At 43.9% G+C, this 13592-nt stretch overlaps 13 protein-coding genes and 1 non-coding gene across 14 annotated transcripts; 7 read left to right on the top strand and 7 right to left on the bottom strand.

Moving 5' to 3' along the window:
- Nucleotides 1-51: 51 nt before the first annotated feature.
- Nucleotides 52-123, bottom strand: HK407_03g05000. The gene has a single exon. It is a non-coding gene; the product is annotated as a tRNA-Phe (tRNA).
- A 21-nt stretch (nt 124-144) lies between these two features.
- HK407_03g04990 (phosphatidyl inositol 4-kinase) lies at nt 145-2400 on the top strand (the record flags this gene model as incomplete). Its single annotated transcript, XM_060420493.1, has 1 exon — nt 145-2400. One exon carries the CDS (start codon nt 145-147, stop codon nt 2398-2400), a length of 2256 nt encoding a protein of 751 aa, XP_060277207.1.
- Nucleotides 2401-2587: 187 nt separating this feature from the next.
- Nucleotides 2588-3430, top strand: HK407_03g04980 (uncharacterized protein; the record flags this gene model as incomplete). The annotated part of the gene is made up of 1 exon (XM_060420492.1): nt 2588-3430. One exon carries the CDS (start codon nt 2588-2590, stop codon nt 3428-3430), a length of 843 nt encoding a protein of 280 aa, XP_060277206.1.
- A 21-nt stretch (nt 3431-3451) lies between these two features.
- HK407_03g04970 (glycyl peptide N-tetradecanoyl transferase) lies at nt 3452-4507 on the top strand (the record flags this gene model as incomplete). The annotated part of the gene is made up of 1 exon (XM_060420491.1): nt 3452-4507. The coding sequence occupies one exon, from the start codon at nt 3452-3454 to the stop codon at nt 4505-4507; it is 1056 nt and encodes a 351-aa protein (XP_060277205.1).
- Nucleotides 4508-4588: 81 nt separating this feature from the next.
- HK407_03g04960 (uncharacterized protein) lies at nt 4589-4849 on the top strand (the record flags this gene model as incomplete). Its single annotated transcript, XM_060420490.1, has 1 exon — nt 4589-4849. The coding sequence occupies one exon, from the start codon at nt 4589-4591 to the stop codon at nt 4847-4849; it is 261 nt and encodes an 86-aa protein (XP_060277204.1).
- A 198-nt stretch (nt 4850-5047) lies between these two features.
- HK407_03g04950 (uncharacterized protein) lies at nt 5048-5512 on the bottom strand (the record flags this gene model as incomplete). The annotated part of the gene is made up of 1 exon (XM_060420489.1): nt 5048-5512. The coding sequence occupies one exon, from the start codon at nt 5510-5512 to the stop codon at nt 5048-5050; it is 465 nt and encodes a 154-aa protein (XP_060277203.1).
- Nucleotides 5513-5576: 64 nt separating this feature from the next.
- HK407_03g04940 (uncharacterized protein) lies at nt 5577-6191 on the top strand (the record flags this gene model as incomplete). Its single annotated transcript, XM_060420488.1, has 1 exon — nt 5577-6191. One exon carries the CDS (start codon nt 5577-5579, stop codon nt 6189-6191), a length of 615 nt encoding a protein of 204 aa, XP_060277202.1.
- A 100-nt stretch (nt 6192-6291) lies between these two features.
- Nucleotides 6292-6648, top strand: HK407_03g04930 (uncharacterized protein; the record flags this gene model as incomplete). Its single annotated transcript, XM_060420487.1, has 1 exon — nt 6292-6648. The coding sequence occupies one exon, from the start codon at nt 6292-6294 to the stop codon at nt 6646-6648; it is 357 nt and encodes a 118-aa protein (XP_060277201.1).
- A 106-nt stretch (nt 6649-6754) lies between these two features.
- On the bottom strand, nt 6755-7273 carry HK407_03g04920 (putative calponin; the record flags this gene model as incomplete). Its single annotated transcript, XM_060420486.1, has 1 exon — nt 6755-7273. One exon carries the CDS (start codon nt 7271-7273, stop codon nt 6755-6757), a length of 519 nt encoding a protein of 172 aa, XP_060277200.1.
- A 16-nt stretch (nt 7274-7289) lies between these two features.
- On the bottom strand, nt 7290-8954 carry HK407_03g04910 (sac-like phosphoinositide polyphosphatase; the record flags this gene model as incomplete). The annotated part of the gene is made up of 1 exon (XM_060420485.1): nt 7290-8954. The coding sequence occupies one exon, from the start codon at nt 8952-8954 to the stop codon at nt 7290-7292; it is 1665 nt and encodes a 554-aa protein (XP_060277199.1).
- Nucleotides 8955-9241: 287 nt separating this feature from the next.
- Nucleotides 9242-9928, top strand: HK407_03g04900 (homeodomain-containing transcription factor; the record flags this gene model as incomplete). Its single annotated transcript, XM_060420484.1, has 1 exon — nt 9242-9928. The coding sequence occupies one exon, from the start codon at nt 9242-9244 to the stop codon at nt 9926-9928; it is 687 nt and encodes a 228-aa protein (XP_060277198.1).
- Nucleotides 9929-10514: 586 nt separating this feature from the next.
- On the bottom strand, nt 10515-12164 carry HK407_03g04890 (putative subtilisin-like serine protease; the record flags this gene model as incomplete). The annotated part of the gene is made up of 1 exon (XM_060420483.1): nt 10515-12164. The coding sequence occupies one exon, from the start codon at nt 12162-12164 to the stop codon at nt 10515-10517; it is 1650 nt and encodes a 549-aa protein (XP_060277197.1).
- A 140-nt stretch (nt 12165-12304) lies between these two features.
- Nucleotides 12305-12826, bottom strand: HK407_03g04880 (putative thioredoxin peroxidase; the record flags this gene model as incomplete). The annotated part of the gene is made up of 1 exon (XM_060420482.1): nt 12305-12826. One exon carries the CDS (start codon nt 12824-12826, stop codon nt 12305-12307), a length of 522 nt encoding a protein of 173 aa, XP_060277196.1.
- A 132-nt stretch (nt 12827-12958) lies between these two features.
- Nucleotides 12959-13456, bottom strand: HK407_03g04870 (uncharacterized protein; the record flags this gene model as incomplete). Its single annotated transcript, XM_060420481.1, has 1 exon — nt 12959-13456. One exon carries the CDS (start codon nt 13454-13456, stop codon nt 12959-12961), a length of 498 nt encoding a protein of 165 aa, XP_060277195.1.
- Nucleotides 13457-13592: the final 136 nt, after the last annotated feature.

Raw genomic sequence — 13592 nt, 5'->3', positions numbered from 1 at the left:
GTGTTTACAAATACAGCGTTGATGCGCTAGCATGTGTAATGGCAAAACAGATGCTGAATCTGGGGATCGAACCCAGGACACCCAGATCTTCAGTCTGGTGCTCTCCCACTGAGCTAATTCAGCTATTAATGATATTTGCCCATCATGCAGCCAAGGCCACAAACACACCTCTGCATCCTTGCCCTGCATATGCTAATGAATTCGAAGGATGCATCCGAAAGCACTCTACTTCCATTCGCATGCACTGATATTGGCCTTGCATTGTCATACATGCACAAGGCAACGTCAGTAGGTGCTCAGCATTACATATGCAATAGAATCAGGTACTGCAAGCCTCCGGTGCATCTTCTTCCACAGCTGATGCATGTCTTCCTAAATGCATCCAGTGATGAGATCAGCTGGCCAATGAGCAAGCTGCTGAGGCAGTGGGCATCCAGAAGCAATGAGTTTTCATGTGCACTCTACTTCCACCTCAGGTGTGCCCTTGAACAGAACAACACCAAATCAGTGTTCTGCTATTTCATGATATGTGATCTGCTTGATAACAATAGAGTTCGTGCATGTAGGAACACATTTATTCTTGAGCTGCAGTACAGATACACAAAAAAGCTAAACAGGACAGTATGCATGCCCAGAGCACAAAAGGGATATCCTCCACTCAAAGGCATGTTCTTGTTCTTTGCAAAGGCTGTGTCGTGGTTTGTTGATCCAAGACTATTTAAAAAAGTTCATGAATACGAAGATGCCTTCATCCAGGTCAAGAATGCATGCAGCATCAACCAAATAAGGGATTTAGGCTCTGGGCATGCATTCAGCAAGAACAGATTGGAGTCAAACATATTGTTTATACAGTCGCTGGCTGAGATTCCAGACAGGCTGATGAAGCTTCCAAGATACCTGCGGAAACGCGGACTAGAAATGGAGATCAGGCTATTGAACCATAATCTTCCTGCAAGGGTTTTTCTGCCAGTGGATACTACAAGGCATGTGTTGACTGCAAGGATCGAGGAGTCGTTTCTACTTGACTCTGCGGAAAGCTCGCCATTTCTTGTTGTTTTTGAAACATCGGCACAGATTGTCCGGCCGTGCGGTGGTAGAGAAAGCAGCAAGGATATCCAGTTCCTCAAGCAGCAGCTTGATGCCGTCGACAGACTTTCATCTCTTGGTGAAATAAACGTAGTCAGGGAAAACATACTGGTATCGATTGAAAGAATTCTAATGACTGAAAGACATGAAAAGACATTGCATTCAAGCAGCCATGGCATGGATGCAGAGCATGCAAAACAAGATGATATGCACAGCAATAGTGGTACTGATCTGCACCAATACAGACGCCCGGATGCCAGCACACACCAAGAGTATTCAAATGTAGGCATAAAGCTTCCGAAGCCATTAGCAGGCCGTGGAATATTCATGATGGAAAAGAGGTCATACTCTGCAGAGCATCTTTCACAGGGCACACAGGGGCATGAAGAAGATGCTCAGGCTGTCTGTAGCAATATGGTCGATGATTCCCAAAGCTCTCATCACGATCCATCGGTATACAAGTATCATAGCAGCTGGATGCTGAAAACAGCCGAACTGAAGCGAACATCACAGTTTCATCATGCAAAAGGATGGAATGCACAGTCTGTCATAGTCAAGACCGGCGAGTCTCTTAAACAAGAGCTGCTTGCATATCAGGTTCTTCTTGAGATGAAAACGATCTGGAGTGAAGAGCATGTTCCTTTATGGGTTCATGGATACCAAATCTACCTTGTGAACAGCAGGTGTGGAGTAATTGAGACAGTGGTTGATGCAATGTCAATCCATAAGATCAAACAGAAGATGATGCTGGATGGCAAGAATTATTCTCTGAAAAGTCACTTCATGGAGTCTTTCGGGCAGAGTGGCGAAAGATACAGAGACTGTGTCAGGAACTTCCTGTGCTCTCTGGTTGGATATTCGCTGGCAACATATATCCTTCAGGTAAAGGACAGGCACAATGGAAACATCATGATTGATAGAGAAGGGCATATTGTCCATGTAGACTTTGGATTCATAATGGGTGGGCATCCAGGATTCTACTGTGTGGAGGGTGCGCCATTCAAGTTTTCAAAGGAGTACCTTGAGCTTCTTGAGGGGCTGATGGATGAGTTCAAAGAGCTGTTTCTGCAGGGATATCTGGCATTGAGACGGCACAGCGATAGACTCTTCAGAATGGTGGAGATGCTTTTTGATGGCACAAGCCCTGAGTGTTTCAATCCAAGGGAGTTGGCCAACTTTAAAGATCGATTCCAGCTGAGCCTGGATGATTGTGGGATTGCCGAGCATGTGCTGTATTTGATAGGCAAGAGCTTTAACAACATGGGAACAGGTCTTTACGATTCATATCAGTACTTTTCGTACGGGTATCTGTGACATGTGCACATGAATCTGTAGTGATGCTATACACATGTATATGTGCTCCAGATACTGGATGTATTGGTTATGAGCATCCATACAGAATGATTGTGAGATTGTGAATTTCTTGCTATGATATTCTTTGTCTTTGTATGAGCTTGTACTTGAGCATGATTAAACTCTTGGTATAGTTTGGCCTTTAGTTATGCTAGCTGCAAGAGTGCGTCTTCCAAACAAGCCTTTAGTTGTGGTACCTGTTGGCGAGTGTGTTTATATTGGAGATGCACATGGTGTTTTGTATGCACTGAAGACGCCATACACTTCTGCAACTGCTGTGTTTCAATCTGTAGGCCCTATATCTGCACTTGTATTCTCGGGTGATCGGTTGTATTATGGAAACTGGGACGGAGATGTTGGGGTTGTGGAAGTGGATGGCAAGAAGGCTAACTTTGGAAGGCACATTGTGAAGTGCATGGTGGTGCATCAAGATCTGATTTATGCTTCGGTTGGCAATTTTGTTTATGTATTGGATTTGGATCTGGCTGTGGTGCATGAATATAAAGTAGAGCATAAGGTACTATGCATGAGTGTTTTTGAAGGAGCGGTGTATTGCGGAATGGGGGTGCCGTTTGTTGCACGAATCGGCGACGGCATTATGATTCTTGGAAAGAGTGCACATGAAACATCGATTTTCTGCATGTGTGGAGAATACACGGGATCTGCAGACGGAACAGTCATGAGGCAGGATTACAGCAGCCTAGAACGGCATGTGGTGATATATAAAGGGCAGCAGTGGATTAGGTCGATGCACAGCCGGTATCTTTTTTCGGAGGGCAAGAGTGTTGTTGCAGACATGAGCGGAATCAAGTGTGGATCAGGCACAGGATTCAAACATTTATATTCGCATGAAGCGGATGTTGTTGGGGTGGCTGCTGTTGGAAGCAAGATTGTTTCAATTGGGCTTGACTACATGTATTGTGTTTATGACATTGGATTTGAAATGAGCGAAGAGGAAGAAAGGGAGATTGCAGAGCTGATGGGAAGTTGAGTGTGAGTATCAGCCCCTAAGATGAGGCATGAGTTTTGGAGCAATGAGCCTGTTGACGACAGAGGAGCAAGTGGAGCCATCAGCAAGCAAAGCGGAGCAACTGCTGATGCGGAGGCTCTTCCTGATGGATTTCAATTTGAGAACCAAGGTGATGCTGCAGAGATAGCGGAGTTTCTCGAAAGAAACTATGTCGAGGACGTGTGTTCAGGGCATAGCCTTGTGTACTCACGGAAGTTTCTTGAATGGATGTTTGGCAGCGAGTGCAGCAAGAGATATCGGATTGTGCTGAGGGAGAACGGAGTGCTGATAGGATTTATTTATGGAAGGAAGCATAGATTGGTTGTGAATGGTGAGAGGAACGATGTGGTTGGCGTGAATCTACTATGTGTGAGCAGGGAACACCGTGGGAAGCGAATTGTGCCTCTACTCATCAGAGAAATAGTGAGGCAAGCAAATGCAGATGGGATATACCGTGGGATATTTACAGCAGGGAGCGAGCTTTTTTCGTGTGTTTGTGTAGGAAGATACTATCACCGACCGCTGAGAATTGACAGGCTTGTTGAAGCAGGCTTCTGCGATCGGATAGTGCCTATGAAGAAGCTTGAGGCACGCAAAGGAACAAGACTGGCAAGAAGCGAGGATATGGAAGCGGTAAGAATGCTATACCTGAAGGAGATAGCAAAGCATGCGTTGTACGACGAGATGGATGAGGAGATCACAGACTTGAGGAGTCATCAAGATGTGATATACACGTATGTTCATGAATCTGTATATGGAATAAGCGAGTTTGGAAGTTTTTTTGTGATTGACACGGTTGAGAGAGAAAGTGGAAAGAGAATCCGTGGTGCATACATGTGGTATAGAGGAGGAGAGAATCAGTGCATGATTGTTAGTGATCTGATGTGTTTTGCAGAGAAGTTTGGCTGTGATGTGTTCAACTGCTTGGACATAATGGGAAATGCAGAATTTCTGAAGGAGTATGGATTCTGCATTGGAACTGGAGTGTTGAGGTATTATCTGTACAATTGGAAAGCGGAGAAAATAGACAAGAGCAAAGTATTTTTTGTGTTTCCTTGAGTGTGGCTATGTGATAGCTGGACAATGCCAGACATTTGTTTATTAGAGCAACCTAAAGAGCAGCGGAGTAAATAAACAGATATGTTTCTTCCTCCAGAGCCAAACACAAAAGAGAGGAAGAAGTTTGATCTTGAAAGTTTAAGGGTGTATTACTTGATATGTGAGGATCTTGGGATAGCTGAGGAAGAGTGTATAAAGAAGTCTTTCTATCATCTGATGGCATGGGCAGGGCAAGACAAATTCAACGGAGAAGTAAGGCTCCTCAGGGATTACATCATGAATGTCAGGAATGAAAAGGGTCATGATGATCCAGAAGCAAAGGATACACTAAGAATATCATAATCTAATGAATATAACAATAAAGAGCATTGGCTGATGAAATCGAGTAGATGTGTGTGAGTGGAAAACAGCACAGTGCCAAGCTTTGATGCAAAGTTGATAAGACTCTGAGAATAAACATAGTTATTAGGTGCATGTATGTCTTGTATACGCTTTATTTGTAATGGCTTAATATTTGGTTTATTTTCAGTATGATGATATTTATGGCTGATACACCATCAGCAAGGCACATGAAAACACAATGATCAGTACAAACTCTATCATCCCAAACAGTATGATCAGGATTGGAAGGAAAGATGGCTTTTCCGACAGAATCCTGAATCCTCGCCTGCCAAGACATGCACAAACCTTTCCAGACACTGCAGATGTTATCCCAACCATCATGCATGCTGAGAAATACGACACGCTCTTCGATACATCCAGCGTGGTATCTATGTTTGTTGCAACAATCAGCGCAACAAGAAAGCTGCTGAAGAAAATCGTCGAGATCATTATCATGATAAAGTATGTAGGCCCAAGGATCGATCTATTCTGGCTGTGCAGGATCGATGCTGCGCCAGAAGAGGCCATGCCCTCGCATGCGCCGTACACGGCCAAGGCCATCTGGCTTGCCAGTCCCACGGACACGATTGCATATGGCGTAGCACTGCTGTCATTGGCCACCATCAGGAATGCCAGGGTTTGCAACAAACACAAAGGGCTACTTGACAAAGCGTAATCACAAACCCGGATGCCCAGACTTCTTGAATACCACGGGTTGACAGAAATCACAGGAGCACCCGGCACTGGAAGAACGGCGATTGCAATCGAAGAATCCAAGACATGCCCAACAATTTACATCACAACAAAGGCACTGTGCACAAGTAGATACCACGGGTCATCACATGAGCAGATGGATCGGATAGTCATTAAGCATGTTTCGACGACTTCGCAACTGCTGATGTTTGTGATGAACTGCATCGAGCAGCTTATTGTTGAAAGAGGCATCGAGCTGGTGATAATAGACAGCCTGGACCATCTTCTTGCATCAGAAGAACGAGGAGGCAGTGGATGCAGGTCGGTGTTTGCAATAATGAACAGGCTCAAAAGGATGAATCAGAAGTACCTTGTGGATGTCTTGGCAGTCACATGCCATTACGGCAATTGGGTCGTTGAAAACTTTTGTATAGAAAATCCAGTGCTTGGGATGCAATGGGCATATATAGTGAATACAAAATACATGTGCATTAAAAATCATGATGGAAGAACTCTCAAGCTAGTGAAGTCACCTATACATGATCCTCATGATGCAGTGTTTGAGGTGCATGCATCAAGCGTAATTGTTATCGAAAGTAGAGCTTGCTAAATGCCTTATAGATTTTTAAGTATATGATTCTGAATGTCTGTAATGTACCTGATGGCACAATAAATATTCATGCAATAATGTCCATATAGCATTTGCTTGAATGAGTAGATGTGTAACGGTTCCTTTGAAGATCATGTCAGATGCATTGAAATGCTTTGTGCATGCTTCTGGATCAGTAATGTATGGCACAAGCGTGGTGCAGTGTGTGGAGATTGTGGGAGTATGTGTTGAGGAAGGTAGAGGCTATGCAAAAATATTGGATTTCTGTGGAGAGGTGTATGTGAGTGTTGCAGAAACACCGATTGTGCCTGGAGTGTGCTACTCACTGATATGCAAGCCATACATAAAGAAAGGCGAGATCAGGCTTCATTGCAGGTCTGCAAGGAGAGTATGTGTATTTGAAGAGATGTTTTTTTGGGCAGAAGCATCGAGCTTGAGCAAGAGCATATATTATTGAGGCCAAGTAGTATTTGTGTTATATAAGTCGGCAAAGCCACTAGGTGTTTCTTTGGACTATCGGCACTGCACTAAATAAACATACAAACGAAATATTGTAGATTTAATTAAGAGCCATCTGTTTTCAGGTCATCAACGGTGCTAGGCACCGCTTTAGGCTCTCCAAACACCTCAGGGTCTGAATATCCCATTTGCAGATGGATTGCATATTTGCTTCTGTCAAGCATTTCCTGGCTAAACTCAATCTTTGATTTGGTGGCAAGGTGCGGCCCAATAAACGGGCCTTCAAATCTCTTTTCTTTCTGTAGCTGCCTGCTCAGTGCATACATACAGATAACAACCTGCCTCAGATCTTTTGCCTCAAACAAGTCGTTCGTCTGAAATAGCTCGTATTCATTCATATTCAATGTCTTCAGTCCATTGATGAACGAGCATATGTTTTCTCTTTGTACAAATATCTGGTTCGACTGCTTGTACCTGATGTTGAGTGACGCCACCTTGCACAGAAACCTGCAGAGTCTTACTCCATCCTTGAAAAGCTCGTGAAACCCAGCTCCCTCCATGTTCTCTCCAAGAACCTGCCCAACCCATCCAATTATCTCCTTCTGCTGCTGATCAGTCTCCATCACAGGGCTCTGTTTTTCAGTCATTTACAGCCACTTCTTCGCCAATAAAATATACTTCAGGTTCATATAATATTGCCCTCAGCACCGTCTCAAAATCTATATGTGGCATGTATTGTGTATAGATACACCAAAGAATAATACTAAGCCATAAGAATAATGCAATCACCGCAATTGCCAACTGAATCCCAAGAGGCAGCTTGGTCTTCATCATCGTGCTGTCCAGTGTTGCAGTACCACCTCTGCTACAATCACTCGTGATGATATGGTATGCTGCATGCCTTCCTGCATCACTGAACCTGTTTACAATATATCTCCTCAAAGACTTTGCCATATCAGACAGCCTGCTCACAATCTTTCTTGTGTTTCCATTCAGAAAGTGGCTCTTCAGCGCCAACGATCCTGCATACTGGCGCGACAGGCTGTGCCCGTTCTGCATCCACAGATTACTATACATCTCTCGCAGCACATCTTTGCCTTCACACTCAAAATCAGATAGCTGCCTTTCCAAAACAGCACTTCCAATAATAAACTGCGATACATTCGTCCTATCCAAGCAATCAATGCAGTTTGTACGTATCACTCCTTTCTGAAACCCTGTGGAGTCAAAATATCCCTGCTTACCGAGCGTGCCATTGACAAGCAGAATCATCTTTTGCCGGAACACTTCCGTCAGCTCGTTTTCTTCTTCAGAAAAGTTGAAATGCACTGCCTCCTTGCTATTTGCTGCAAGCTGCCTTTTGTATGCATCATGCAGCAACCCCTCATATCCAGAATGCCGTATCAGGTTCAGGTACAGCACATCGCCGTACTTTTTCACAAGAACATCATCCGCTGCAGCAAACACCTTCTCGTCCTTCACAACAATCTTTGGGTTGTATCTATATCCAATCTCGTGCTGCCATCCAAGGGGAATAGAGCCTCGTACTTGCATATAAGACGTTGTCTTCTCGCCATTGTATACAAACTGCTCTGTTTCAACATAGTTCGACACATGCCCTTGTGCATCTGCTCCTCGGCTGAAGTATCTTGTGCCTATCCGTCGCTGTGACCTTCTTGAGACCAATCTAATGCACATACTCTGATAGTCCCCTGCTCCAAAGAATCCTTGAATACACGAAACCAAAAACACAATGCAATCGTCTCTATTGTCCTTGGTGTACTCGATAAAGGCTTTTCTTGGCATGAGGTTGAAAAGAAAGTCATCATCACTATTCTGGATACTCATGCTTTTGTGCAATGGATACTCACTGTAGTATATCCCAGAATTCTCAAGAATCCTTTTCATATTCATTATCTCACGGCCATGCTCTTCTTCTTCTGGCCCCTGTATTTGCACAATCTCCACTTTCTCAATCTCATATACAAAGTGCTCATACATCTTTCCAACATTTGTTCTATCAACAATAAGAACAAGATAAATGCACTTGTAAATCGCAATCATTCCATAAACTCCGTATGCATTCACATCCAAGCACTTGCCAGGCTTACACCTTCTTCTGATATCAAGCACATTACCGCTCTTTAAATCATTGAGCAACACTAAGGAAGGTGTTATGCCGACAATCAAGCGTTTGCATTCTGGCATCTTGTTATGTTGTTCAGGGCTTTTGCATTCAATAATGTACATGTTTGCCTGTGGCATATAAACTAGCATCTCAGCATAGCAATGCGTAGGTTGCATGCAGTAAGCCCGCAAGCATCAAGTGCATAGCACTGCTTTATTAGCAATCCACATTGTGCACATCAAACCTTAGCAAATCTGCTGTGCTGCATTGCCTATGCATTATGCCACATGGCGATCACTACACACAACTTATATGCATAGCATATACATACACCTGCATGCCGGCCTATTTTCATCCACACGTCGTTTGTTGCAAATGTGCAGGTCTTTATCCTTCAAATTAACTTCATAAAGCAAACATAATTTATCTCCCGGTGTTAAAATAATGGAAGCACCCCGGGGGTATGGATGGATTCGGAGGTAACTTTTTTGATTCATACTCCGGCAACTCAGGAAGGGAGTCAAACCAATACTTCGATCCATACTTTGTCAAGCACCGGAAGAGGACGACAAAGACACAGCTCAAGATTCTTGAGCAGACGTTTGAAACAAACATACGACCTGATGCAGGCATGCGGAAGAAGCTTGGCGAGCAGCTGGGAATGACGCCCAGGAGTGTTCAAGTCTGGTTCCAGAACCGAAGGGCAAAGATAAAAAAGCTGATGCAGAAGAAAATGATCCATCAGGAAAACACTGACAACACCAAGGACTCAGAAAGCAACCACGACTCGGGAATGCCTGATGATCGCAAGTATGGAGAGTACTGTCCGTACACGTCTCATCAGCGGAGAGGCGCTTCTGAAGATTTTGCCGTGTATCCAATGGACAATAGCATTTACAAGCATGCGGTGCCTCAGAATACGCCATCGTCAGTGATGTATGAGGGATATGGATACCCAGGCCAGGAGGAGTATGGATACCCATATGCACAAAGATACGGAAGTGGAGAGTACTATTCTGTGCAATATCCATATGGAGTGGGCACACAGGCATGGCACCAAATGCCCACGTTTAGGGATGACGACTACTATCCTTCATCTAGGAAGCAGCAATACAATAGAGGAGGATCCCAAGGCCACGAGAATATGTAGTTGCTGATGTATTGTATCGTGTGGAAGTTGGATCCATTCAGACTGCAACAACCTCATGTGATAATATTAAAGCGTTTATATAGTTTTTGATGAAGTGCATCTGAATCTAAGGGAGGTCCTGGCAGGCAGTGCCTGGAGTGAAGCTCGAGTAATAGAGTAGCCTGAGCTGCACGAATGCTGAAGCGAATGAGCCAATGTGTCTTGAATGATTTAGAGCACTTGCAACGAGTTTATTAACGAGCTCACTTGTAGTGGCACAAGCAACATCCATTTGAGCCATTCCTCAGGCATGGAGAAGGCCCCTGAAGATCGGGTTTTGAGCATTCGCACTTTACTACGCATTCATTTGAGCATGGAGGGCATCTGCACGAAGCATCAACACACTCCTTGTTTCTACACACTCTGCCGATGCTTTCATTCATGTTTTACATTTATTGCCACGATAAATACTATATTGTTGAAACACATTGGATTGGCTTTCATAAGGCATCATTGACAGCTTTCATAAATAAAGTAGGCACTTGCCAATCACCATGCACTGTGGAATCGAGTGTAGCTATTGTGCATGTATGCAAGCCTAGATGATCTACTGGTTTTCAAAAAAGATATCGTCGTCATCGTGTGATCTCTTCTTTCTTGCGAAGTATCTCCATATCAGCAGAAACAAGAATATTAATGCAAGTATAACACCTGAAAAAACCACAAGCATGACAATCTCGTTCTGAATCTCAGTGAACTGGAAAAACGATGACTGGTAGTAGTCTTCGGATTCGAGATGAGGGATCTTCAGCACATTGTATGATCCTTCTGAGTTCCAGAATGAGTTCTGGTTAAGATACTTCCACACCTGCTGAAACACAGATCCCGGGCGTTTTTCCAGGAACAGAGCAATCGCTCCAGCAACAATTGCAGCAGAAAAGCTTGTGCCTGATACTTCAACGTCATCAAAGAGCTGCTCGCCAAGTGCAAACATCCTTACACAGCTTCCATGGTTTGAAAACAGCGAAATCCGCGCATGCTTGTCCACTGAGCCAACTGTTATAGCAGACTTCGAGCTTCCTGGAGAATAGTTGCATGATTGGTCATGCATGTTTCCAGCAGGAGCCACAACCACCGTGCCAGATGTAGATATCCTGTCAACGACTGCATTCAGAATGTGTGAGTGCGGCCCTGAAACGCCAAACACTAACATCTGTGGACGAATCCACTTAGGCACATCCTCAAGCCCACGAAGAATATTCGAAAGAGAAACACGTCCGTCGCATCCAACAACATCAATAACACTCAGATGGCTGTTCTTAGCAAATCCATTTGTCGTACCAATAATGAGCTCAGCCATTATATCTCCATGGCGATTGCATGCATTCATTGATTTGCTCAGGTTGCTGAGATTTCCAGGCCTAGCATTAACAGTTGTGTCCAGCAGTAGAACCTCAACGCCCTTTCCTGTGTAGTGGTACTCGTAGAACCCAAAAAATGATGTTATGATTCTTTTTATCTGCAAGAGCCTGAAAGGCAGGCTATCATAGACATAGTTGTTTAGAATGTAGTTTTCGTAGTGCTTCATCAGATACATGTAGTTTGGGATTGTGTTTTGAACGGAGGACACGGTGTAGAATTTGTCTTCTTCAGCACTAATGCCTGCATTCGTTAGCTTTGGCAGAATGTGCTGGCTGTCTGAGCAGAATGATATTCCTGTTGTGTTCCTGACGTATTTGTGCACAATGTTTGCGCCAAAGCCCAGTAAAATTGATTCTATCTGTGCAGTGTTGCCATCATGAATGTCTTTTGCAGCGACATAGCATTTTGTGTGCTGGGACGCATTACTAGCCGCAGAAGCATCCGCAATCTTAATGGAGCTGCTCAATGGAATAGGACCTATAACGGCCTCAGGTATTGTACTGGTAGGTGCGCCAAGCGTGTGTGATATGGCTTTTATGGCAGGATTATCTGTATATGTGATTGCTGCGTGATCTTCTATGTGTGGAGCTTGATGACTGCCTTCGTTCTGCCCATCAACTTCCACAATGACCTCCTTGATGACTGTCTTGATTTCTGTTTGAACTTCCACAGGAGCAGCATCTGCAGGCTTTGGCAAGTATGAATCAAGCCCTTCGACAATTACTCTTGGGAGTGCTTTCATGCATTCGTCATCATGGCATTCCACTTCTTCTGCCTTGGCTTTCAGAAGGAAACAAACAATAATCATGCCGTAAGCAACGCTCTTCGCCTGCATTCCAACAGCAGTTTGTGCTCCAGTAAATCATTCATTTTGCAGTCGTAACGACCCGTTTCAGCATCAAACCCTAGTGCAACATAGCTAAGCACAGCAATACAGGAAACACAACAAGCACACAAATCATTTACTTTCTGCTCTTACTTCTTCTTCCAATCAACAAAGCACACCTCTCCAAACTCCTCATTGAATGAAATCGCATCAATAAGCCGCAATATCTCATCAACAGACCTTCCTATCTCTGCATGGTTGACACTCATGTGCTTGACATCCAATGTCTTTGAAAGAATGACCGTTCCACGCATGGGATGGCCGCTATCTGCATCATACATCCACATGTGCCTGCTGAGGTCTCCTCTTTCATCCCATATCATCGGCCATGAAACACCCATAACACCTCCGTTCTCCCTTGGAACCTGAGCCCATGCCTTGTGTGTGTACACAGAATCACAGGAAACAAACAAAACAGTAGCTCCCCGCTTCACAAATTCATCCTTAAGATCACTGAACCTGTTGAGCTCTGTGGGGCACACAAAGGTAAAGTCCAGGGGATAAAACACCAATACAACACATCCATCGTGCCCGCCAATGCTCACTTCCTTGATTTCTCCGTCCACAAATGCCCTGTACTTTTTATCACCAGCTACTTTTGGAAACGCCATTCAAATATGTGAGCCCCTACTACTATGCGTTTTATAATCATCCAGGTATTGTTGTGTTTCTATATATGGATGGCTCTGCCTGGCTCCAATCGATGGCTTTCAATCTAATACTGCATGTGTTGATCTGCTGTGTTATTGTTTTGGAATCCATTCATTTTCCAGCTTTTGCTCGAGCTCGTACAATTCATTACATGTAAAATGTTTCTGCCGCGCAATGTTGAGCATTTTTCTTGCCTTTATGTAGTTTTCCTGCTCATCCATTGATCTTCGTGCAATGTTGAGCAGTGCATCTCTATGCTCAATAAACCTGTATTTGTGGATGTTTTCCTCGATGTCTGCCAAGCTTTTCTTTTGGGTGTAGTTTGACATCAAGTACTGTGTTGCTTTGGCATGCAGCGCGATATTTACCTGGTGTTTTGGACTGATTGCCAGGAACTTGTCGATTTTCATTGTGCTCAGTGCCTTGTTGTATTCTGTAAGTATTTTTGTCTTTTCCCTGTCTTCGAGTTTTTTTGTAGCTGAGTTACTTACAGAGTTTATTACTGTGAACATATGGGAGTTGTGGTGTTCTATATGAAATGCTATGCATGCTATATTTCTTGGCAGCCGCTTCTTATGTGTATTTATCATTGCATCGATTGGATTCATTATTTATACTCTGTGTTCTCCACATGCCTGTGCATTCATGTGTTCTATACATGCCCATGTTTATTCATTCATGCACACCCTTGCCTGCTCATGCGTGCACACTCTATTTCAGACAGTG

This window comes from Ordospora pajunii, assembly GCF_021821965.1.
Source record: "Ordospora pajunii strain FI-F-10 chromosome Unknown Cg_03, whole genome shotgun sequence".
Lineage (NCBI taxonomy): Eukaryota > Fungi > Microsporidia > Ordosporidae > Ordospora > Ordospora pajunii.
Note: the sequence above shows the minus strand (reverse complement) of the source record. Positions and strands in the feature narration are given on the sequence as shown.